Genomic DNA, 26,813 nt, shown 5'->3' with positions numbered 1-26,813 from the left:
ATCTCAAAAATTTCAGATGCAATTTAAAGTTTTACGAAAGTGAGAATTTTTCTCATTCCCTTCTCCGTCAAATTTTCGAATCCGAAAATTTTAGGTTTCCTTTTCCTATGAAAAATAGCTTAGCCTGGGGAGTAAAATGTGAACGATTAAACCTCAGATGGAATTTGTAAGATAAGCTTCGAAACTTGTACATGAATGGAATGGTCGCCTAGGACCGTTTTTAGCCGTCCTCAAGAAAAAGAAAATTATAGGTAGTATTTTCTTCTCCGAACAGGTATTTTACAGAAAACAGTCGTTGGGTGCCCCTTTTTTACACTGTAATCATAAAAACTAGACGTGTAAAACGCTCATGCACGCTCCTCTGCTTATCAAATCTATGGTTGCTGTGTCATTCTGAGTCGTTTTTGACTCCCTATTTGCTAGTTTATCCGATCAGAGAAAATACAATATTCTATCGGTATTCATAAGTCCTTGGCGTTACTGCCAAAGGTCTCTTTGCTGCAGCGAAAGTGCGTGTACGGATAAATTGAAAGTAGGATTGGACCCTTACTATTTCAGGAGAGTTTGAAAGGGGGTACCTCGATAACACTTAACACTTCATTTTTTGACTCTGTAACATGAAACAGTAAAATTTTGGGCATTTTAAAACTAACAGTAAAGAATGCTTTGAAACAGTAATTTTTTTCCAGAAAGTAGCAAAAAAGGAAGGCTCCAAAAAGGCCAATATTATTTTGTTTAGTATATCAAGGAGTTTTTGGCCATTTTACGACAATTCTGGATTATTTCAGAAGATTTCCGAAGGCTACCGACGATTCCCGAAGACTAACGAAGAGGTCCGACCATTGCCGAAGATGTCCGAAGAACCCTCCAAACACTTAACGTTCAATAGTAATTGTGAATGACAAAATCACAGATTCGTATTAAACAAATTTGTTTTCCAGGAAATATTTCAAACGTAAGAAACAACAAAAATGAACTTTGAAATACTGTAAGGGTAACAAGTTTTCAAAAACCACAATTGCAATTCGCTTCAATCTTCGTCAAGTTTGTCCATCCGTACCTCCCTTTGTATCTGCTGTGTTATTTATAACTTCTTCAACCCTTTAAGCCCTAAAAGTGATGAGCATCAAATTTCTCCTTAATATCACTGCTTTATAAAACAGAGTGGTCATGAGAATTAAGGACATGATCACACAAGATGAATCTAATTGATACTTCAGAAAATTCTCCCCGCTACTTCTATTGAAAACGTATAGAGATAACTAATGAGAATTTGAATTTTGATGTTAGGGTTTAAAGGGTTAATTTAAGATTTTGAGCGGTTATTTTTATGCTTTACCCAATTTTGTGGAAGTTCCCGCTTTTGACAAATTTCGCCCAAAGCTCCTTAAACTCACTCAAAGCATGATATACTTAGAGTTTTGTCTTTTCGTTAAGGCCTAGCGACAAGACGTATTCTTATAATCCTTTCTCATTCTTTTATAGAACAACCATGCATAGGGGAAAAGAACCGGAGGCTGTCATCTTTTAATGACGGCAAAATAATTTCCGGTGTGTCAGTGCTTCTGTCGTATTGGTTGAGCGGCTCTCTTGCTGGACTGAATATCAGGGTTTTTTTTTTATTTAGAACCGAATATCGCTCGTCACGACTTACACAGCGCTATGTGCTAACCTTCAACTGATTAAATAAGCGGTTGAAATAGATCCAGACGATTTTTTTAAAACTTCTCCTCCACATCAAAAACATTCTCTCGCTATTACAGCCCTGCACCAGATGTAATTTTGCCTGGGGCAAACCTAATTAGTTTGTTTTGTTTTGTTTTTTTTTGCGTGAGACCCTGTTTTTAATCAGAAAAGATATAACTACATATAGTGCCTTTTTTTAATAATTAGCACCCCAAAAATATAATTGGAGAAGTTTTTAACAGTCATAAGTAGATTGAGTAATAGTCTTGGTGACTGGGAGGATAATTTACATAACAATCCTTAAGTGTATTTTAAACACATATTAAAAACACAAGAGAGACATGTCACGCGAAATTTTATAAGTTTTCCAAGCCACACGTACAGGGTGGGGAGTTAGAAAAGATTGACAATAGTTAAAGTCCCCGGTATAATTTCCATTAGGATAACTATGGTTTTTCGTTGAAAGTTACTAAACAAACCGGCAATAACCTACTGGCATACTTGTAGCACACTATAAAGTCGTTAAATAAAAGATATCTAAAAATAATGAGTCTTATAGTGGTCTTATTAACCTATTTTCTACTTGAAATAACCACTTAACTACTGCTTGACGTATGTCAATGACATGCTTCCCCTGCGCGGCAGTCTTTTAAGATCAGTCTAAAAATAATAAGTCAAATAAAACACTTATTAACTTTTCTGCTTCTTAAACTAACGAGCAAACTATGACGTTTTATTTACTTAATGGCATGCTCATTCTTGCCCCACGCAGTTCGTTCTACGATATCTAAAAACGATGAGTCAGATACTTTGCTTATTAACTAGTATTTGCTTCTCGAACTAATGACGCCTCCCCGGCGACCGTGCAGTTATAATATTTATTACCCGAGGCAAAGAGCCTTTTGGCTTACTTTGAACGGTAATCATAGTCCAATATAATTTGGTTATTATGGGCATTTTATTTGCGACAATATTAGCAACACGACAGTCACGGAAAAAATATTCCTCTTCCGTAAAAGTATGCCGAAGCGTTTAACTACATTTTAAATTGTTAATTTTTCGCTTATTTTATAGAATCGTGCTCTCTTTTTAACGAAATTGTGTTTGATATGCTTACTGTTTCTACTGCTTTACGTATATTTTACCGATTTGTTGATTAAGGATTGTCTTCCTCATTGGTTCCACTGTCACCTAGCATTGGCCTTCAGTCTTGACTTTTACTTTCCAACTTTTATCAATTCAGGCAAGAGAAGACAAACTGCCCTAAAACTGGCCCAGTATCCAACGGATAAAAAGAAAATAGTAAGGCATTCAGTAATTTTTTACATTCAGTTTGGGGACTAAAAAATGCCTTACACCGAGGAAGGCCGTTATCTGAATAATGTGTTTGCGCGAATATCACGTGAGGAGAGGGCAAGGAATGTTTTGGTACATCTGAACACACAGCAGAGGTGGACGGCGAAGTTATTTTGAATCTAAAATCCGATCTAAAATATCGGGTGTAAAAATGAAAACGTAAATTACATTCCGCTTCGTATTACTGTGAACTGACAGTTCACATGCAATAAAGGTGTTAGTGGTATCTATTTGAAAAATGGAAAAGTATATATTGATCTTTATACCATGCATAAAAACTGTATAAATAATAATAGCAAAAGCCCAAAAGATCTGAAAGTCTGAAATATATCAGGTCATACATGTAAAACATACACGCGACGTACAGTACAATATAGCAATTTAGGCAATCTTACGCGCGTCTTTTTAGGCCCTGTTTACAAGGAGAGAGGGTTACCCTTGTGCTAGGGTTGCCTCATAGCACGGCAAGCTTTGCCATGCTATGCTAGGGTAACCCTATTGCTAGGGTAACCCTAGCACCAGAGTTACCCTCCCTCCTTGTAAACATGGCCATGTCCTTTTAGGTAGTCAATATGCAAGCTTAGCCCTTTCTCTTCACGAGATATATTTCTTTCTTTAACATCACTAACTGAGCCAAATTTCACCTGATTGTCGCTTTAAAAACTCTATAGAAAAGAAAATTCACGACCTTTCGTAGATAAGAGCCATTAATAATAGCAAAAAAAGTGCTCTCACTTAGCAGTTAGAATGTTTTGTACTCTCTTTACAAATGAGGGTGACATTTAAAAAGCGTTTCAAGCGAAAAACAAAATTTGCATTTGACATCAGTTGACTTTTTTCAAAGATACTACTTGACAAGAGAAAACTAGAAATATGTTAAAGGACTCTTCTAGTACGGTTACTAAAAGTTAACGCCTGTGTCCTAGAAATCAGCAAACAACCGGTAGGTAAATCCATAGCCAAAAAGAGCTTTCAGGATGTTTCTAGTTTCAAATATTTCAGACTTTCAGATCTCTTGGGCTCTTGCTATCATTGTTTATGTAGTTTTTATGGTATAAATATCTTTATATACTCTTTCATTTTTCAAATAGATAACCACTAAACACCTATATTGTGAACTGTCAATTGTAATGCGAAGCGGAATGTAATTTATGTTTTCATATGTATACCCGATACACTGCTATCTTCAGTTGTCAAATAACATTAAATTGCAAAGATTTCACACATTGCTTTTTCCAGTTTATCTAGAAATTTTCAATTGCTAGCTTTACACTACAGCTTTAAGTATAACCTAAGTGTACTTGGAACCTACTTTGAGTGTGAAGGGGTAAAATGTGCCTCTTTCATCTTTACTTGGTGACCATGGAAACGTTCGTAGTTCAAAGAAGCCGAAATTCGCCACCAAGTATGGGCTACACAACACTTGAGAACACACTTGACCAATAAGAACGGGAAGCCATGTCACGATGTGCACGTGCAGCGGTTCAAAGATTCTAATGAACGGAGAGATTGACAACTTTTTCTTCAAGTGATATACTTTGTCAACAACTGTGAAGCCATGTTTTCTACAGAGCAACTTAAGATTTCCAAGCGCACTTGAAACAAGTGCTTACTTGAAACAAACTTACTAGCTTGTGAAGCCAAGTAATATGTTCAGACTTTTTGAAATCTAAAATGAAGTCAAGAATGCGAAATCGCGAAATTTAATGCCCCTTTTTTCATATTTGGCTGTTGAAATCGCGAAAAAACTACCCGCTAAATTAAACACCAATAAGGTATAAACGTTTTCATCTCTCTAAAAGACTCATTCATATATTCAAAAAATAACACTGAGGAATCAAATGGTTAAGAGTTTAACACGCTAGTTGTTTTACGATAATTTGCACTTCATTCTTCCCTTTAGATAATAATCACCCATTAACCACCGTCAATACAAAAAGTTAACGTCTTCGCATTAACGTTAAATTTTTTCAAATATCTGAAGGAACATTAGCCGTCCAAATCCAGCATAAATGGAAATTCCAGTAACGTGCAAACTGTTAACTAGAAACGGCTTGTTTAGAATGGACGTTTCTGTCAACACAGCTCTTTAAATATATTGAGACATCATCAAACTCATTCATCGTATAAGTAAATACAGTTGGATCGACGAACAAGATTAAGTTGAGTCTGACTTTTGCCAAGGGGTAATCCAATTCACCCCAAGAAGTGTAAGATTAATTTTTCATATGCCAGTTCAGTTCTTGCATTTTTTCAAGCCAGCAATAAAAATAGATATAAAGATATATAATTCTATATTTAAACAACTTAGGGATGTCATTAAAATGGGATTGTGTGCTTGTGCTTTCTGTCTCCATGGTAATTGTAATTCGGTTTGTCAGTGTATTCTACTTAAAGTTTTCAATTTATCATTTCTTCCGCTGATTACTTTTTATCAGTTAATCAAAGTATGCAAAGAAAGAAGTGGTTTAAATTCCAGTCAGAATTATGAAAATGCGTCGATCACTGACGGCTTTCTTTCTGAAATATTGAACGTTAAGTTGAGCCATAGTCCAAGATTGGGGAAATTTACCGAAATGTTTTTATTTTAATTAACAAAACAACTTTCTTCAGCAGTGATTATTTGACGTTCTAGCTGCGCGCGAAAACGACGTACTCAAAACATGTGCTCTTGACTAGAAAATTAACTTTTACACCTTCATTTATTGTTTTCCAACGCAAAAAGGTCACTGAGAAAGCCTTTCTGTAACTAAGTAATTCACTCTAATGTAATTTTTTTGGTTTTTATTACAATTTAGGCCGAGGACAAAAGGATCTTTAAGATTTTCCTTGCCAATTTTGTACGCAATTTTTTTTTATAGTACTACACTATGTAAGGATATAAAAACATCCATCAAATAAAGAAGTAACAGGATAAAGTATAAATGGCAAATATATATTTGAATTGATTTATACTGAAGGAGAATGATGACTCAACACTGTATTAACGACCCAAAAAGGTCTCTAACACCCAAAAAACCTTGTTATTAGAACGTGAAATAGCGCCTTGAAGGAAACTATTTACTCTCTTAAGAAAAAAAGGCCGGCCAGAAATAAACGAGAAACGTCCCTTTGAGACAACAGACAGGCACAGCCGGCGATGGTCTTTTAGCGGCGTTTCAAACTACTCCAGTTAACGTTCTTAAACAGAATACTTAATCATAAAAACCGCACATGAAACAAATAACCAAAAGAAAAGCCCTAACAGGAAGTGTTGGCAAGTGGAGCCGCAGCAGTCATAAAGAGGTCATACCGCCTGTGCGCTCCAACATTTGGCCACAAAATTTGAAACCGTGGACAAAATCCGAAATACCATTGAGGTAAATTCTCTTACGCAGTTCTCTTGCACGATACTTTTTGTTTCTCAGTATTTTACAGCATGAAAAAGTCAGTGTACGACGCGTGGGCCGGCACTCTTGGATACAGTACGTCAACTGTAATGACGAAAATGCACACCCTTCCTCGCCTTTTTAAATGGTGGTCAAAAGGCTGGTTGCAACATGTTTGATTTCCCCCGCAATTCCCGCCTTGATATTATTCAGTGACGTCTTTTCATTTGTTTGGTTTAACTGGACGTTTCAATATCAATGTTGGTCCGTTAATGGACAATTCCAGTAAATCATGTGATGTCTCTTAGAAACAAGCAATTCACTCGAAAACGAGACTGAAAAAGGGTTTAGAGAAGTCATAAACTAAAAAACTTATGTCTTTAATAACCTCTCTGTTACTGTCGCCTAAAACACAAAGTACAGAGCTTTTTATTCTTTCAATTTACACCAGATACACTAAACTTTGCCTAAATAAACATTTGCAACAACTATTCTAAAACACAGCAATGCCTTCTACAGGCGTATACAACAGAAGGAACAAGTACGACTGACCTAAAATCCCACAAAACTACGTACGAACCGCAAGTAATTATTATTTCACTACTTACAACTGCAACAGCTATCTGATTTAAGTGGAACGATATGAATATAAATTAAATATGCTCTTAAATATATAGTACAAATTAATGATTTATTTAGTCTGTAAGTCACTGGAGACGATACCAAAGGAAAACGCGAATTAGATTGTGAGCTTTTTTTCCTCTTTCGCTCATACCTTCGTTATTTCGGGGGCTTGAAAAGCTATCAAATAAATATTTCGCGCTTAGTCATAGTCAAACTTTTCATGCGATTTGCTTTTTCTCCATCATGCCAGTTAAATGTGTCATAAATGAATAATTCGATCGATATTGGGTGCAAAAAGATTTGTGGGTGAAAATGCCGACCAGTTATTGAACTTTTCAGACATGCTATATCATTAATCATTGCCATTTTTCAAAAACGGAACTGATTTATGACAAAAGAATGAACGAACCTCGCTTCATCGGAAGTAAAGTTTTGCAATTATCTGTCCGAAAAAATTTTTGGAGGTCTTCATGTTTATTCTTGGACAACATTGCATTCAAGAATTTTAAACCCGTAGCGTAATATTCAAAAACAATTTTGCAAAAATTCTTGTTGCTGAATTAAACCAAATAGTTTCCTGTCTAATATTCAGTAGTTGCGCGTGGTCGCAACTTTGTCGAAAGTGTATGAGTAAAATTCTCGCTCTTCATTACATTCCTCTTTTGAAAACTCTCTTAACTTGCAATTTTGTAGCTGAAATCATTAACATTTTACCAGTCTAATAAAAGAGCAGCACAAACAAGTAGCACTTTTAAAAGTTCCTGTTTGTTTGTTTGTTCTTTCTACAGATATTTGGCTAAGTTCTATTTATACATTTTTGTTTTATTAATTCTTGTAGTTTACTACCCAAATAGGGTGGAAATGATTTAATTCTGTTCTTAAGAGTGTCATTGTGTAGCTGCGGACAGCTCACACCACTCTTTGATGCTAGAGTTTTCCATATGTTCTTTAGCTTTCATTCTCAAAGCCGCAATACTCGTTGTTCTCTCGTCTCTTGGTCCCTGGGACATTCCAGCCATGCACCCAACACCCGATAAATACGACGAGAATGGTACATAACCAGCAGGGGAATACGACCCAGGATAACATCCCATTGTCGGGGATGACGGCAAGTTACAAGTAGTTGGAGGGTATAACGTTCCGCCAAAGGCTGGGGAATACGTTAAGGAACTTTTCCATGGGTCCGGAAATGGTAAACTACTGAAATTAGCACGAGGTAGCGTCGGTGATGGAAGGTTTTCAAGGGAGGCCATCTCCATTTTCTCTTGTCGTCGCCACTTAGCTCTTCGGTTTTGAAACCAGACCTGAGAAATAATGTGGGCATCACGTAAATTGAAGGAAAAAAATTACAGTCACAGACAAAAAACAAATGGAAAGAAGTACGTTTCAGGCACTACTCCAATATCTTGACAGTAACTCAGTAAAAGCGAAGAGGAAAACTGAGAGATTAAACAAAATCTCATCCAATAATACAATGGAATCTTGAAAGTTTTAAAGTGAACCATTAATCCTGGAGTAAAGGGGACGTTATTATCTATAAACATAGCTTAGAAAATTGTAAAGGAAAACGCATGTTCTAAGATATAGATTTAACACAAATACACATAGCTTTCTAACCAATAGTTTACCGTTCGCGAATGTGTATAACAGATAAAAAAGACAACAAAACAATGAACTCTTGTCGGTTGTTCAACAGATAAAAGTAATCACTTGTATTCCACGTAGGCGTATAAATTAAGAACTTAACCGGTTTTGTTATCAAAAAAATCGTAATATGGAGGATAATCAATACGAACGCTGTGAGGCGACAATTACTTTGAATCTTTAAAAGCGTCGGAAAAGAGCTGTCTTTAAGTGTCTTCTTTTATCAGTTTTAAATATTTTTTGCACTTTACATGAAGATTTCCTAAATTATACTGGAGATAAAGAGAGCTTTGAAGAGAAAATGAATCACTTTGTTCCTTGACTTCCGAGTTGCCTGCAAACTTCTTCCAATTATGAGTAAGATAAGGTTTAAATTGAAAATTTACAGGAAATAAAACAAATGCAACAAAGAAACACCCAGGATAAAGAAAAGGACTTAACCTTACAAAGTAACTTCGATTAAAATGAACTTCATGTTTTGCTAGCCTCACAGGCGCTTTGGCGACACACGTATTTCACTCACGGCGTGAAAATGAATTTTACTGGTAGGACCTTCGTAACTGATAATAATGCATCCTAATTAAGGCAAATCACACTTTTTCAATGAAAAAGGAAAAATATACATTTAATAACAGATTTTCAGTCTTCGATTTTTCGTGAAATGATTAATGCGCCACTAAGTACCGCTACTTTTCCCCATCGTCTTTTAACGATTCTCGAGAAAGCTCTTGGTGCTCCAGCCATTTACAGTGATTTTCAGGGGGAAAAAAACCTCGAATTAACGATATAAACATGGCTCGTCGAAATAGTGAGATCCGAATGGCAGTTTAATTAGACTTAATTCTGTCTTGGACACCCTCTGCAAACACTTTTTCTTGAGACGGGCATAGAATATGGATTTCACACGCTGTCCGTTGTTCTATTGGATGTGCTATTGTCACAATAACTATAGAGAGTTATTATGAAGAACTAAGCACCCGCAATACGTTTGACACACTAATGGGTTTTTACAAGAGAGGTACGGCAAAACGAGAAAACAAAACAGTGCCTACAGAGAGCGAGGTTAGATTGTCTGCTTACTATATTTGCGATTTAATGTCTAAAAATGCAACGAACGGTTTCTTTTTTCTGTCCAGCCTCGCCTGTTGCTAATGATTATGACATTAAGGATCTAAAAGTAAACTTTATCGCCAAAGTGTTCTTTAACTCTAACTCTGAATCAAAGGTTATTTTTATTATAATCAGTTTCCTGTCCATTATGAGGCTGTTTTTTCCGTTAATGTTCTTTTAATAATGATTAGGTCTTTTCGAGATAACCCTATCAAACCATGACGTTTAACTACACACACGCTTGTAATGGTAGCTAAACTTGTCCCTCCCCTCACTTGCCTAAGAAAATAAAATAGGTAAATAGATAAAATTAAAATGATTCGCTTCGCGTATCAGTAAGTCCCTAGTCGGTACGGAACCGGTCGTAACAATGATAAAACAGCGTCATCATCATTTTAACAACTTGAAAGCTAACAAAGCGTTAGTGATATTATGTTCTCCTGATGAAATTTATTTACAAAGCTAGATAATAGAAAAAGTACACAAATTAAGATCGTTTGTACCTGTACTCGAACTTCGGGAAGGTCAATTTTTAGTGCCAATTCCTCCCTTGTGTACACATCTGGGTAATGTGATTTTTCGAACGCACGTTCAAGTTCGTGGAGTTGAAAGGTCGTGAAAGTAGTTCGGTTTCGTCTATGCTTCTTCTTCCCTGGTGATCCGTCGTTACAGTCATCTGCCCAACACAAAAGAAAAGAAGTTGTTTAGGTTTTCTTAGGAAGGGAAGTACGTTGTTTAGACAAATTGACAAAGTTTTCAAAAGTGGTCACTTCACTTGGACATTATAAAAGCTCAAGCAGGCCTACCTTGTGGTTCGCTGTTTGAGTCCTCGTAATCCGAGTCGCGATCGCTGTGGCTCCCTTTAGAACTCGTAGGTGAGTTGCACTTTCCCTCAGCCTTTCGCTTCAAATTTGAACTTAGGAACTGGCAGACATCGTCAATGTTTTCGCTGTCTGTCTCGGTGCTTTTCAAATCGCTCTTGTGCGGTGCTGTAGAATCTTTCCCGATGGGAGAACTCATCTTGGTCATAACTATCAGAAGGTCCGAGACGAAGCACCAACTAATCTATCGTCCCGCAATCTATTAACAAAATACTTGGTCCGCTCGTGCTAACAGTGAATTAATAATACTAGGCGGGTGAAATAATGCTTAAGATATCTAGATAACAAAGAGACGTCCAATCACGATACAGAACTCAATATTTTCTATGTTCTGATATTGTATTGAAATTGCCTGCTTGTTTGTTAGTCGTGACAGAGCGGTGATTACTTAAGAAAGGCTAATCGCTAATGAACGCAACCAGGGGAGTGTGAGAAGAACACATTAGTGAAAAGAAAGAGGTGCTTATTTTGATTGACAATAAATAATCACGGTGCTTTCATTTCGTATTCAACTGTTTCTATGTTAGATGGAACGTAGCAGTGACTAAAGGCGTTAGCAAAATGGACAGAAAAGAAATTAAATTATAATAAATGTCATATACTTTTAAGAGAAGCTTTGGCATGTACTCTGCCTTATTCATGTCGACGATTATAAATTGTAATATCTGAGAGATATTCAGGCCGGTACGTTCCTTTTCTTCTTTTTTTATTATTTCATTCAGCACAGACCTAGTGATTCCGCCCCACCAAGCAAACCAAGGAAACGCGGTTTGTAAGCTCAATATTGGTTTTCAAACATTTAAAGAAACTGAATAATTAAGTGCATGAGTTTTGCTTGCGTGTGATCAGTGTTTGCTGTTTAAGTGATTTACTTTAATCACAGGACTATAAACATACTACAAAGGGATATTGGACGGAAAAGGTGTTCGGCGCGCACGACATAAAGAAATATCCATCTATTCATTGAATGATCTGAGAATGACCAACCTTGCTTGTAGGTTAAGACGGTAAGACATACGGTTTTTACTTACGCGCAAGTCATCGGAATTAGCTTAAACTTAGCCTAATGTGCTTGTAATTAATGGTTATTAACTGCAAGACGTGGTAATCCTCTGATAGTAATAAAGTTGAAATCGTTAAGTAAAGTTAACGGTCTCGAAGGAAATCGGTCGTCAAGTGAACTGCGCACGCTCAGAATCTGGATGGCACGTGCAAAATAAGTGAAAAATCTAATAAATCTCGGCTTACTTTTCAATTGGTGAATTAAAGCAGAAATTCCCTACAAGCCGCGAAGGTCTTTGATCTTTTGAATGAACTGACGACAGCGTTTTCACTGTTGGACTGCTCTCATTTTCCTTCCACCGATTTCCGAGAGCGGAACAGCGCGTCCGTTTATCAAGATCTTGGATAAACTGTACCGAAATAATAATCAAGAAATACAATCCAACAACATAATCATAATTTCTATGATAACCAGTTCTTTTTCAGGTCGTACAATCTCTTTTTCCAAGCATTACTTTATAAATTGAGCGCGTGCTATTTATTGCCAAGGCGCAAATGCAATTTATTTTCCTATTAAATTGGAAAATCGACCCATTGTCTTTATCATTGTGTTCCCTACCTTTTTCATTAACAGATAGTTTAAAGAATGAGGGTGTAGCTATAGTAGCGGCCTTCAGAGTTCAAGGAAATTAAAATCAATTTTAATTAAGGTTCTTGTTAAAGTCTTCATTCATTTGACAGTTCTGGGACACTGACTAGATAGGACTGCTTTGCCGCCAAAGGTAATAAAATTAAATAAAAAAAGGGGGTTGATGAAATCTCTAGCTTCTTTCGAAACGATTATGATTGGATTTGCAATTTGACTGGAGCTTTGAACTTTGAGTAAGAGGGGTTTGTTTGGATGAAGAGATTTGAAAAATAAACAAGCTTTTTGAATTGCAATTTCGAGCGCCTCATGAACGTGTTTTGAAAAGCGATATATTGCGTGGATTTTGTTACGCTCGTGTTTCGTTAGATTGGCTTTTAAAACCGACCGACCCGCTAACTCATGCGGGAGACCCCTCAGTCTCACGTGATGAAGCTATATTTAACAAAGAGAAACTTCCAGCTTAGAAATGTGTGTGTTGGTGAATCATCATGAATCATGATCCGTTTTACCACAAAGGGAATTTTTAGGTCTACTTTTTCCAAGTTTCTTTTCTACTCACGTCAAGCTATTTTAACAACGGAAAGTGAGCGTTAAGGAAATTGTCGATGCGTTTTAGGAGCAACATTATATATATATTTAGCTAAAGGGATTCAGTCCATTCCTCTAAGAAAATTGGCAAAAATATCTCTCGGGATTGACGTTAAGCCTTTACACAAAGCCAGTAATCTTCGGGTCATCAAGCTTTATTTAAGATCGGTCTCCATATAGTAATTACATGCTGGCTGCCCATTTGGCCTTACTACGCGTTGAGTCTTTGGCAAACCGCGGGGTCCTCAATCAAATCATAGCCCGAGGGCATGATTCCACCCCCGAATTACGTTGTGATCATATCACAAGCTGCTTATTAATGAAAAGAACATAAATAGTCACTCTACTATATCTTAAATAACAATAAAATTATGCATTGTGTTGTACCAATCCTAACAAATCTTCGGCTACTTTACAATTATTATTATTATTACGAAATTACATAACTGCAAGAAGATGCTCCTTTTGTCGTTGTTTTAACATGCGATTGAAATATTTTGATGATTATGTGTAAATTGCCACGTACGTTTAACGTTAAGTTTTCCAGAAAAAATTCAAGGCCTTTAGTGTAAAACTTAGAATACTTTTTAAAAAACAAATGCCAGACAAAGATCAAACTTTCTGTTGCCGGCGCGTCAGATTCCAAGTGAAACAATCAATTTTAGTAAAATTGTCGTTCGAAACGCTTAACCCACATCTAGACTTAAGAGGACATTTCCATATTTTCATTAGTTTATGCTAGTGGAAAGATTAATTTTAAACCCAATGGAGTGGAAAATAGAGATCAAAATGGTTGTACCGGCTAGAAGATAGATATTTAAAACCAGAGGGCTGAGTGACAGGTTTCTCTGAACACTCGGTGAGCTTCCTATGTAAACGTATAGCGCTTTTTCTATTGATCAGGATGTTACTAGGACTAGCATCAAAGCTTAAGAAAAGAATGTCGATCAAATACATTCCCCCCATTTCTTGAATTGAAAATTGCATAAGAAAAAACGTCGACTTCTACGTTCTTTTACTTGATTCTGTTGCTGTAGGCGTTGTTGATCAAAACTAAAAATTCATAAGAAAATTTACAAAGACGGTAACTTAAAATTCAAAATGCAACGAAACGTTTAAAAATTGATTAACGACTACCCTCTTCTTCTACAGACGGTAAATAAATACCTACTTTCTACACACTATTGATTTGCTGTTGTATTCAACGAAATGTAGTCATGTTTTCCTCCTAGTATCACAATATTTCTTCAACTTGGACCTTAAAAGATACCAAGAGGAAAACATGACTACATTTCATTGAATACAACAGCAAATCAGTAGTGTGTATAAAGTTTCCAATAAGGAAACTATGAATGTAATTTCTTGCTTTCGTGGGTTCTTCAGCCGGTTAAAAAAGAAAGCAATCTATCTTCCAAATAAACGTTTATAACTTACATAATATAAAATGAAACTCAATTGCAAAATTACGTATGTGTTCAAAAAATATTTTTCAAAACAGAATGAATTTTCTCAATAACCTGGCGATAAGATTTAAACGCAATTTAACGCTTACTCAAGTGCAGGTCTTCTGGCATCTTTTGACGCTGGAATAGTAATTTACTGATGAAACAGAACTGCACCACGTGGGGAGTCCATACCATATAGTTAAGACCTTTCGATGAAGTTTTCGTTGCACTTCGTACTTGATAATTAACTTTTTATTAACTTTTGACAGCTGCTTTGATCAATTTGCGTCAAACCCTTAAATAGTTCGTGATTTATTTTTTCCCTATAGTGATGCAAGAGTGATATACTACGCTGGAAATGATGGTTTCTACAAAAACTTTCAACGAGGTCACAAATAAAAGCAAATTTGACTGGATTATTAGCATCAATGGTCTTACCCGATTTTTCTTTTATTATTGTAGCCAGCGTACCCAGGATTCAGGAAGAATGAACCTGTTTGTATGTCCAATATTTTTGTTATGGTCCAAAGGCCTGTTTAACATCACTGAAAAAACTATAACTGTACTTGGAAACGAACCAAGAAAAAAAGAACGATTAAAACGTACAAATGGGACGTGCTATATTCAAAATGATTTCAGTGTGTGTTGGATGACGATAAAACATTCGAAAATTGTGGACATGAACCTTATAACGAGAGGTCAGAGGGGTCTCTTTATCCTCTCTTCATAGATCAAAGCACCAGTTCATCCAGTTCTACACCTTGATTGGCAGATTTCCTGATGTTTCCCAAATTGACAATTTCAATCTATTAAACATGAAAGTTTGCTCTCTGGTCGATATATGGCATAACATGGCAAATTATTGTTCAATAAACTTTTTCTACAAGCCAAAGATCTTTTGCGTTCGGGAAGTTCCAAAATTAGAGAGAAATACGTTTTCACTAAACCAGATAATTTCTAATTTTAAAATCTCTTTAGCGAATATGGCAGAACGACTAACAGGACGACCTAATAAGCTTTCTTCTGTATTGATTATTTCACTAATATGTTACACGTAAAATTTTTCATTGTAGGTGGATGGAGCATAAGCGTAAAGTAAGTATATCGATTTATCTCGCTGGTTGAAAGTCTAGACGTTGACCCAACGCCGTAACTGTACTGGCATACCACTTATCTATACGTAAATGCGGCCTTATGTTCAAGTGCTTTTCTTCTTAAAGACGCTATACTCGAGCCCCGCCATAACTCTCCACCATTAGGAATACTGCATTGAATATCTTGAAGAGATGGCGACGACGATATTGGCATCTCTCTGGTGCCAACGAACGGTTGTTGAAAGGTTGGCTGAGCTGGCGAGTTCCCTTGTTGTTGAATGGACATGCTCAGATGCGACCGAGGCATAGACGACTGGTGTGAATACGATTGCTGGAGTACATCGTGCCCAGTCTGTGCGAATGGATGGTGCGGGGGCGATAGCGGTAGAGAAGGAGTGGTAACTGGCGCCATTGTTGGCATGGCTGTGCCTACTGTGGTGGGCCACCTGTGGTCATTATGGAAGGTACATAGGGAGTCTGCTATGGGGCTTGGATTATATGCCTGTGCCATATGGGAAGGCAGAATGGGCGCTGGAGGACGGAGAATAGCCGCCGTCTTCTTGCGTTTTTTCCACTTTGCTCGACGATTTTGGAACCAAACCTACAAGGGAAAAACATGATGATCAGTTGGCTTGTCTTTTCAAAGAAACTATAGCTAAGTAACTTTCAAGGTTACAGATGGTGATGGTGATGGTTATTTGGTCGGGATGGGTGACCCACAGGTGTCTCGTTGAAAGGCACAGGACAGATTGACCCTTCCGTTGTACCAAGGAGACACCGTTGTAAGGTCCACATCATTTTGACTTATTCCCTATCCACACCGTTTTAAAATGATATATATATATATATATATTTTTGAACAAGTTAACGCTGATTTGCCGAATCCTGTATAAAACCCAGTCTTCTCCCACTTATTTTCTTATTTTTTTAAAAAGGTCGGGTTTGATAAAATATGCCAGCTTTGTTAGTGTGAATGGGACATAAGAGGGAAACAGCATTCGGCTACAAAATAATATTATCACTACCTCAAGTACCTGCAAATAAACATTCGCAAAAAAATCCTACTTGTTGTCCTGCTATATGTTGTAAAACAAATAGATCCACGTAACAGTATCACTGGAAGGGTTTTATTTGATTGATCATAAAAACAGGATTCCTTAAACGGGCTCAAAAGTAAGACCGACTTGTTATGCCTCAGCTAAAATTGATCAGTAAGAAAAAACGTTTCTTCCCAAGGGCTCCAAATATAAAAAAATTAGGAAAAAAAAAAAAAAAACACTGCAACCGGCTATGTTTTGAGAAGAAAAGCTCAGTGAAAAATAACTCATATGTCACAATGTAGAGGTTCTTCTGCGATAGCTGTACATGGATTTTCACACTATATGTATCTCCAAACAACTAGAACTTGTACTTATTACATGACATATTTCCTTAACCAGGGTGCGTACAGACTTTTGGATCCAAACTTCAAGATTTTTTTCCACAACAATAATTTCAGTTTTTTTGGACTCAAGGTTCTCAAATATATGATCAATAGAAACCTCGAAAGGAAACTATCAGAACCAATCTTTTCTCTTGATGTACTGCAAACGTAAAGTTATCAGGGTGCAATGCAGACATAGAGAGTTCTGAAACTTCTCATTCTACGAGAAAAATGCCCGTAACATTCTATGTTACAGGCGAGACTGAAGGAGATTTGACCACGGGAAAAAGTTCACTTACAAAGTACTTGTTGTAGCTTAAGAAAAACTTCAATTTTTTTTACCATTTTTCCAGATTTTCTCTCCATTTACCAGACTTTTTTCAGTTTCGAAAAATTGCGTTGCAAATTTAAAGACGTTCAGAATTCAAGACTTTGCCGAACACTTAAATTTATACTTCTTGTATATCTATTATTTGTTTATTTTCAGTTTAACTTAAATTGAAAGAGTTAGACATTTCCATCTCAACGACTATTCTTCATATTATTCACAGAACGTGTTCTTCGAGAGACCTAATGTCAAATATCTTCATGAAAATTTCTCTTAATAAAGTGCTACCTTAATGGGGGTAAATTCATCCAAAATTTTGAACTTATTAACGATTTCTCGTCTTCGGTACTGTCCGCTTTCAGCGTAGCCATTTGTAGATACTACCTGCGGCGAATAAATTATTTTGACGATGTTTCCCCTTCATGAAAGCTGACTTCGCTGAAGGCCACTTTTACAACGTAAATACTGCATCATGATTTGCGAAATGTTAGCGCATGTTTTCACAATTCAAAGTTACTGTATATTCACTTCATTGGCAAAACATACAGTATCAGTAGCTTAATCGAAGTCGAACATCAACGAATACAAAAGTAAAACATGCCCCAATTTGTTTATAAGTTGCGCAAACTCCTGAAGAGACTATTAACTAACAAATTGATAAGAAATTTTTAACATACTAAAACTATGAATTCCTTCTTTTGGGAAAAATGCGACTCTTCTCAGCCGTACAATAAAAATAGCCTTGGGTTTTAAAAAATGCTTCGGAGTGAAAAATTTAATTTAAAAAAAGGACAGAAACCACACCTTTGTGGACGAAGCAATCTTAGTGGAAATTGAGATTGAATACTGTTAATTGCATTCTGAATACGCAGGATGAGCGATTGTTCTTGGTAGATAGCCTCTGATAGCGAAATCAAATTGCTATTTTCCTACACTCAGAGAGCGTTCTACGTAGGAGAGGAAACCAGGGCTGACAAAATTTGTTCCTAGAAAGCTGTTTAAACATACGAGTGAAGTTTTTAATTAATCTTCTTCGCGGCATTGTCGGAAAATGATTATGTCGATTTGCAAACAATTATTTCGCATTTTACAAGAAGTCACTTGAAATTTAACAAGCTCGGGTATTACAACAAACTAAACGTTATATTCTTTTTTTCCCCTACTCTAGAGACACTAAAACAAAGAATGAAGTATCTCAATCATTGTTAAAGTCACCTTCGTCACTTTTTTAATAAATAAAGTGTTTTTCTCCTATGTTGAATAGAGCCAAAACAGAAGTGAGTAAGCTTTTACTTCGCCGACAAATCTTGGTTGTTTAGTTTTATCTGCAAACACAAAAAATGCTAATTTTGATGAAGTTTGCATTGGGCCTAACCAGCAAAAATAAGAAAGCAAAATATTCGAATTGGAAGGAGAAATTGCTTACATTAATAACAAAAACCTACGTCTGAGGAATTCGAAAAAAATGTTGAATGTTAACTTTTTCTATCAATAAGACAAGGCACCAATTTAACGGGAAAGAAACTAACTGTCCGTTGGGAATGTTAACAGTTAAAATGATACACTTGTTTGTATAAAAACGCACATGTATAACACAACTTCTTATCTCACCTAAAAAATAACTTTACAAAAAATACATGAAAGTACCTTATTGTATCGTTTGAAAGAGGTACCTCTTTAAAATCACACTGCAAGAAATTGGCGAGCCCCCCGTAAACTCAATTGCTTCTTAAGTCGCTAACAAAGTGAACTATTAAAATGATACTTTTGTTTGTATAAAAAGCACATGTATACAACACGACTCTTCCTCCGGCTAAAAACCGATGAAATAAGAAACTAGCAGGTAGTCGTATCGATTGAAAATAATTGTTTGAGGTATACCCGAGGAAATTGACTAACCCCACGTAATTTATTTCCTGAAGTTCCCAAAGATTTCTCAAAACTCGCAGCTGCTTCTTGAATAGCTATGACTAAAGATTTCTCAGAAAAACCTTATCACTGAAGAAACGTATCGGGTTTAACTGTGATTTTTACAAAGATCTGAATAGTCCGAAAATTATCATGACCCGGTACCCGTTCAGTTAACAAAGTGGCACCAGGTTGCCGCCTTGGGTACAGAAAATCAAGCATATGCTGTCCACCGTCGGCTTTCCTTATATTTACTTCTTTTTATTTCAAAGACTCTCTTTTTATTCCTAAATATATAAAACCAACGATGGAAAACTTCAAGACAACCTTAATTTAAGTATCAACGGAGTCCAAAATTTCTCTTCGAAAATATGGAAAATATGGTGATGCTTTGTTAGCAAAATTCACACGCATCTCCTCTCAGGTTTATAATACACCACCAAAATAAAAGTTATTTCTAGTTTTGTTCCGTTTGAAGCTGTTTAGCTTTGATGATTAAGAAAATTATTGGCTAAATTTAAAATATAATTCTTTAAATATGTGAAGTAAACATTTTTCGCGGGGCTGGCAAAGGGAAATGTACACTTTTTCTTACGTTGCACGTTTTTCTAAGGTGTAATCCGGCATAAAAACTTTTGTACCATTTACAATCCGTATTCAATCTATCTTCAATTTGTTTTTAGTTTTAAGATTGCGTTTGCCACGGATTTGTTAGAATAAAAACCGTGCTTTATTATTTGCCGACAAAGGATTTCTACTTAATAACCCCAACTGAACATATAGTAACATTCTTGCTGGCGAAGCCGGCCCTTTTCTCACAATATTCCATCTTTGACATCCACCGCTTAAGAGATTTCTCGCCAATCGTCGTTAATAAAGCCATTAAACCTTCAATAACTTGTAGCGCAGTGATCAGACAAAGAGCCAAGGAAATACTCAAATCCTTGACGACAGTGCAGTGATTTACTTCTATTTTAAAACTTTCGGTTTTATTTTTTAAACGAACAGAAAAGGCAAACAATAGACTTGATGTTTTCATTTTACACTTTGATCAACCCGGCGTAACCTATCGATACCTCTAAAGCAAACACGGATCTGTGCCGCCAATGTGCCGACCGCTATAGAATATTTTGTACAATGGTTCAGAATATATCCCGGTAAATAACTTTGGTATTGCCTTGGTGTTCTGTACCGCCGCGTGTCTGGCTTGTCGCAGTGAATCAAATCCCTTTAACACAGCTAACGTGCGCAAATCCGCGTTGAGTTTCTTGGTGTACAAACTTTTGTGTCAATAGCAGTTAAACTGCACAGGCGTCATTTTTAAATGAAATGTGATTTAAGGTTACATTTAATATTTTCTGGTTCTATTTCCTTGCAATTGACGATTAATTTAAGTTTTACAACGAAGCTTAAGATTTAAGTAAACTGTTTAGGTTTTTCTTTCTAGGGGTCAGGGTCGTTCTCTGCCTTGTGTCATGATCATTGCCAGAAGCGCGGGTTTGACACGCCTAAAAATTAACCACCCATGGAGTGAGCTAATATTTTCAATTTAGTACGACTTGTTCAAAACAATTTGCCTACCCAAAAGTACAAGCGTCTTTTCTTCGCGATAACGTATACACAACACAATTTTTTTATGTTCAAACACAGAGTACATTTAATCTACGCGTAACATTTTGGTTTCGACGACAAGAAAGATTGAGGCCCTAATTATAAAACTCTTTTGCAAGAACCAATCTATTGAACTACCTATTTACAGCAAAACAAGGAATAACAGTCAAGCATCATATACTAATACGTTTTTAGTGACTTTTTAATTCAGTAGTCGTTCAGCGAGACGCGAAAATAACATAATTGTGGTTATGACTCTGGTTCCTTTGTATTCCTAATCATTTAGTTCTCCGAACAATCGCTCAGTACAATACGAGTAACCAAAAGAGATACGAACCCTGGTTTTGCAGTAATTATCTTTAATTTCATTACTGACTACACTGAGGAGAACCAGCAAAAACAGAAGTGTAAATTCGAATGAAAGGTCACACTAAAAGAATCCTCCAAAAAAATCAGTGCGTTTTCCAAACACGACTTGGTGACCAAAAATAGACTTCTCAGTACAAAGTAGCTCAAAATAGCGGATTTTGAACCATGCCAAATATTTTTTCTAAGTAAACAGGTTTTGATGCCCGGCACGGTTTAATTCTAAGGCGGTTTTGAGGTAATCCACTTCTTAAGTTCGCTGTCCTTTATAAGTATGCGGCCAAGAACACGCTGAAATGAAAAATGTAATTACAAGAGAGCTAAGCGAACCCGCCCGCCTTTATAGGTATTCTAATTATATTGAAAAACACCGGTCTTTGCTTTGTCTTTCAAATCACTCTCTCCTCTAACGAGCTCCGTACTAGTCTGCCTTTCTAATACGCAACACTGTTTCTCCTGGAAAATGACTTCATGAAAAATGTTTAAAGTTCTACCTGAAGCTAACTAAAAGCTTGACAAAATGTAGACCAGAATTTATTAGCTCCAGGGGCAAATTAATATCTTGCATGTGACTTTTCAATTTCACGTACTATAATGTGAAAGTAACCCTAAATAGTTTATAGAAGTTTTTCTTTCCTTCGTTGAAGATAAAACTATGTTTACAAAGTTACAGTACATATAACTTTACCACAGATATCGATAACATTTTGTTTTTCCAGAGCCAAAAACCACTTTATATTTCTAGAAGGAATTTTCAGAACTAAAGTAGAATTCAGCTGTCCGCGATCAACGCGCAGAATGTATTGAAACAGGTGTTTATAGGCGAGATGTAGTACCTCATTTCCATCGTTTAATATCGAATCTGCGATAACCGAAATTTGACAAGCTTCGACACTCTAATGTAGTATCAGAAGAAGCCAAGAAAAACTTTCCAATTACCCCGACAGCAAAGTCAAAACAGAAAAGAACACCTCCACTCTGCTAAAATACTTGAAAGTAATTATTTCTACGCCGGTGTAAACACAACTACGGTTGGCAAATGCAACACACTGTTTCGAGATAATAGTTTCCATTTCAGCAGCACCCATTATTCACTTGCACTTCTTAGACATAATAGCTTGCAGATAAATTTTAAAAATCACGAGAGGGTTTTCCGTTTGGCTCGCTTCATTAGAATTTCCAATAGGTTTATTTTGGCCATTGCTATTGAATATGTTTTTAATAATCTATTCATTGTGTACATTCAGAGATGTGTGGTCTACCTTCTCTCTGAGAGTTCTACCACGCCAACGGTCAAGCGCTCGGGAAATAGGGAATCAACAGGAACAACCCACGGTTTGCAAACCCATCTATCTTTCCACACGGTTTATAATCATTTGACGAGAAATTTAGCCGCGAGGGACGTGCCATTTCTCGCTCGCTGAAGACCACCGGTAAAGCGTATCTCAAAACAAAAAGCAAATTAATACCACAAAGGCAATTCTTGTTGTGTCCGCGATAAAAATAATAAATCGTTCTCGCAGCAATAAAAATTTGATTTCTTCTTGCAAATATTGCTCGCTTACTGACATAATTCCCCGAGACAGCGTCTTTGAATTGAAAGGTTTGTGCTAGTCTTTCCGCAGTGTGAAAGTGATTAGGGCGAAAAGTATACAAATATATCATTATAGCCGGAAAAAATTGGTGGCGGCGTAAACGATTTTATCATTTAACAGAAATCAGATACTAAACTCTAACTAGCTAACGTCTGCCCGCTTTGTACGACTAAGTTGCTGGGAAAAAAGTGCCAAAGATTAAGAGGTATTTATACGGAGGAGCGTTTTTGTTTTTCATCTCAAAACAAACCGTTACATAAACTTCATTATGCCAAAAGATCCTTAAAGTGCTATTTTTCTCCCACTGATATCGAGTTAATCATATATTGCCGGTCTTTAACATTTGTACCTGAACTCGCGATTCTGTCAGTCCAATCCGTGCTGCAAGATCTTCTCTCATAAACACGTCGGGGTAATGCGTGCGAGCGAAGCATCTCTCGAGCTCGTTCAGCTGGGCTGGAGTAAATCGAGTGCGATGTCGCTTCTGTTTGACGCCTTGGGTATCACTGCCCTTTCTATCTTCATCATCTAGAGAAACAGTATCAATCCTCTTGTGCTCAGTTGGGGAGCCTTTGCCGTCTATACAGCCGTTCTTGCCGCTATCTGTTAAGGCAGATATCAAGTGAATTAAATTAGAAGGAGCTCTCACTCAAGTCATTAGAAAATTTATTTTTTATAATACTGAGTTAATGTGAGTGATGAGTACAAAATTTTCGAAGATTTGTTACCCTAACAAGATAGCCCCTACCTGAATCTTGATCATTTAGCTCGCCGTTGTGATTCAATATACCAACGATTGAATGCTCCAAACTTGGAACCAGCTCCAATAAAGAGGACGTAGTATGGTCTTCACGATGATCCAAACCCTGAGCTCTAGCCGTACCGTGAGCGTCGCTCGGTGGCTCCATTACTAATCTTCTGCGATTCTGCCAAACTTTCGGCCTTCTTTGTAGAGTGCTTATTACCTTGGATTTAATATCTATAGTCGCGGCTAGCCAATGAGCGCACGCCGTGCCGCTATTTTCTAATAAAATTATGTCAGGTGTCACCACCGGATCAGAAAGCATGTAAGCAAATCACTTTATATTAATATTTAATTGTGCTAATTGAACATGAGAGCATGGCAAATTAAGCGCCCGTAATATAATTTTTTCGCCTTTCAAAGCGCCATCTTCCAGCGGCTCCCAGTGCGTTTCGTGCTCGACGTGTGTAATTAGTAGGAATTTTCAAGCGCGTTTCGCAAGCCGGTTCCTCTCCATGTCACACTCTGGCCATGTAGCGCGAACATTAATTCTCTTAATTAAGAAGCATTTGTTTGTGATGAAGTATTTTGGCTTTCAAATAATTGTTCAAATAGACCGTGATTAGACGAAACTGAATCGTCATTAACGTGATTAATAAAATATTAATTGTTAATTATATCGATAGTAGTTGCTTTCTCCAGCTCGAGGCTTTGCACGGGGAACGATGCATGGAGTTCGACATCTTGGCGTCAGAATTAATGTGATTTTTTCTTTCATTTTTGACCAAAGAGTTCAATTGCGAGGTCGTGTTGCCCTGGGCAGGGAATATATTTGCTAGATTTCCCCTTCCGTGTGCGTTTCCACGAAACACGCGGGAGGCAGACCCACACTTCCCCCATGAAAAAAGATCCTGTAGAGCGACCAGTGAGGAACAAAAACACGACTCGTGCCGAGCTATAACAGCCCCTTGATCTTTGACAAACTCTTTTGTATTCATTTTCTACACATGACTGTTTCTTCGTTTCCCTAATTACTCAAACATGTTTAGCTTACAGCTTTTGTTCTCAAAGAAAACTAACATTTTCGTATGGTTTTCAAATAATTACCGGCCCGCGTGTGATCGTTGAAGAGTTTTTATGTGGCATTTAACTGAGGGCCTCCTACGTAGCAGAATTCATGACATCGCGAATAAACTGCTTTTTAACATTTTGCAGTCGTAAATATCGAGTGGCATCTTAATCACCGAAAAGTATTGAATTGATTGTTACTTCAAAACAACTTTGAAAAATGTTCGCACATCATTTGCAATGAAAAGGAAGTCACTTAATCACTGACGACAACTTTGCTTGCAAAAACACAATGGCTCTAATGGTACGAAGAAAGGCTTAAGAGATACCAATAACTTTTGCTAGTGTGAGAGGAAATCCTTGTACAAACTAGGCCAAATGTGAATGAGTTTTTCTTTGTGCGTGACAAGCATAAAGTACAAAAATATATACTCTGTGTTTCTGGCGGCAGCTGCGTGTATGCGAGGTGATTACTTCGAAATTAATAAAATTTTCTAAATTGTGCTATTAACATTTTTGCATAGTTATTATTTTCATAGCTTCAATGAATTCTGCAAATGTCTCTTTGGAGCTGAGATATGTTGCAAAGTTTCTACAGTCGCCAAAGAGTTGGCGACTTTTTTTTTTTTTTGGCGATTTTATTACTTTTTCACTTTACTTATTGAAATCCCTGATAAATATTACATTGTTTTCCTTTGCGCAGAAATAAAAATGTACTATACTAATTCGCCAAATGAATCTTTAGAAAACTAATTTATCTGTAAATTCGAGACGATATCCGAAAGAGATAAGATAATGTGTCTAATTTGGTTTCTCGTGAATTTAAAAAATCTTTTTTAGACAGCTAGCACAGTAAAAGTTTACAAATATGCCGAAGCTCACGACATAACGGCTAAATTCTTGTCTACTTTCAAACTGATTTCATTTTTCACTTTCCTCAAAAAGAAAAGAAAGAAAGAGAGGAGTGGCGATCAGCTGGGAACGCACGCAGGCAGAGATCGAATCTGGCAAACGAAAGCAAAGATTTTCGGATTTGTGTTAACAGAAAGAGAGCAAATTTCAAATACCAATCGCGGAGTGGGCTCGAAAGACAAATCAGTTTGCTTTTCATTAAAAGTAGTTTCAATTACTCCCAGGTTTGTCGGTCTCCATTTTTTTTTTTAGCCTAAGGTGGTATGAGCATTGCACTGAGCCAAGAGATATTCATTTTTCCCTAGTTATTTGGGGTCGAGGCTTTGATCAATTATTAATTACCACGAAATTTAGTGATTAGAATGTGTTCGTACAAAGAATATAATAAAAACCGCGTGCTTCAAAGGACAGTAATAAGAAGCAACTTTTTAATGCTAAAGATATCGTCATCGCTTTGTACAATAAAAATACGACATTTTTAATATAATTACTTACTTTGTTAAAGATATAAAGCACCTACGTTTATTTTCTTCAGGGCTAGTATCCCTTAAAAGTATGCTTGTTATCATTTAAGGTAATTGGTACAGATCGCGGACTACGAGTTGTGAGATGTCATGAAACTTTATTTGCATGCTCATAAACGCTTCCGTGAGACATTTTGCGACTACACACGACCGCTTAAATTTGCTATTTGAGTATTTCCGATCCATTGTTCCGACCTCAAACCAGCTCTTTTGATATTACAAACACGGCAAAGTGTTCTTTGTTGACAAGAAAACAATTCGATATTTGAATAAGAATCTCCCGGTATGTGAGTCCCGGTTTTTTCACGTAGGCCGCTAAGCGACAATGGCCGAACTTCGACTGAATTGCAATTACGTGGGCCGGGTGAGGAATTGTTGTAGCAAAGCAAGAAGCGACCTTCGTGCGCTATTCGTAAAACGTGGTCTCTTTGTGTTTGTTGTGCTCATGGCAGAAGATTTTGTGTATATTTAGCACCAGAGTAGATTATCATTTAAATATAATTAATCTCTAAAGAAAGAAAAGCGATCGGTCGGGAAAAATAATCGAGAACTTTCGTTCATAAAGACCTCTGTGCCCTCACGCTACACTGTCGTGGTGTCCACCTACTTTCCCGCCAAAAAGACTATTGTTATTGAAACCCCCTTCCGCCCTTACTAAGTCACGGATTGGTATTTTGGTTGAATAAAGTGACTGCAATTTGACTTTTGAGCGCGAGACAGGTATCCGGCTTTAAAGTAAAAACACAAAAGAGATTCCAAAATAAACTCCCGTTATTTCAGAAAGAGAAACCCAAGGCAGCTAATAAACTATTGTTCATACCTTCTCACCGTTTATTTTCATGGATTTTGGAATAAACGTTTCGATTATTACTTTAGTAATATCACATCA

At 36.7% G+C, this 26,813-nt stretch overlaps 2 protein-coding genes across 2 annotated transcripts; both read right to left on the bottom strand.

Moving 5' to 3' along the window:
* Positions 1-6,773: 6,773 nt before the first annotated feature.
* LOC140937766 (retina and anterior neural fold homeobox protein 2-like) lies at positions 6,774-14,138 on the bottom strand. Its single transcript, XM_073387334.1, has 3 exons — positions 10,595-14,138; positions 10,292-10,464; positions 6,774-8,338 (listed from the first exon to the last, which is right to left on the bottom strand). Exons 1-3 carry the CDS (start codon positions 10,815-10,817, stop codon positions 7,922-7,924), a joined length of 813 nt encoding a protein of 270 aa, XP_073243435.1. The 5' UTR covers positions 10,818-14,138; the 3' UTR covers positions 6,774-7,921.
* Positions 14,139-14,189: 51 nt separating this feature from the next.
* On the bottom strand, positions 14,190-25,064 carry LOC140938714 (homeobox protein orthopedia-like). Its single transcript, XM_073388216.1, has 3 exons — positions 23,427-25,064; positions 23,028-23,281; positions 14,190-16,048 (listed from the first exon to the last, which is right to left on the bottom strand). Exons 1-3 carry the CDS (start codon positions 23,743-23,745, stop codon positions 15,524-15,526), a joined length of 1,098 nt encoding a protein of 365 aa, XP_073244317.1. The 5' UTR covers positions 23,746-25,064; the 3' UTR covers positions 14,190-15,523.
* Positions 25,065-26,813: the final 1,749 nt, after the last annotated feature.

The sequence above is a fragment of the Porites lutea genome, chromosome 5 (assembly GCF_958299795.1).
Source record: "Porites lutea chromosome 5, jaPorLute2.1, whole genome shotgun sequence".
NCBI lineage: Eukaryota > Metazoa > Cnidaria > Anthozoa > Scleractinia > Poritidae > Porites > Porites lutea.
This window is presented reverse-complemented; position numbering and strand designations above follow the sequence as displayed.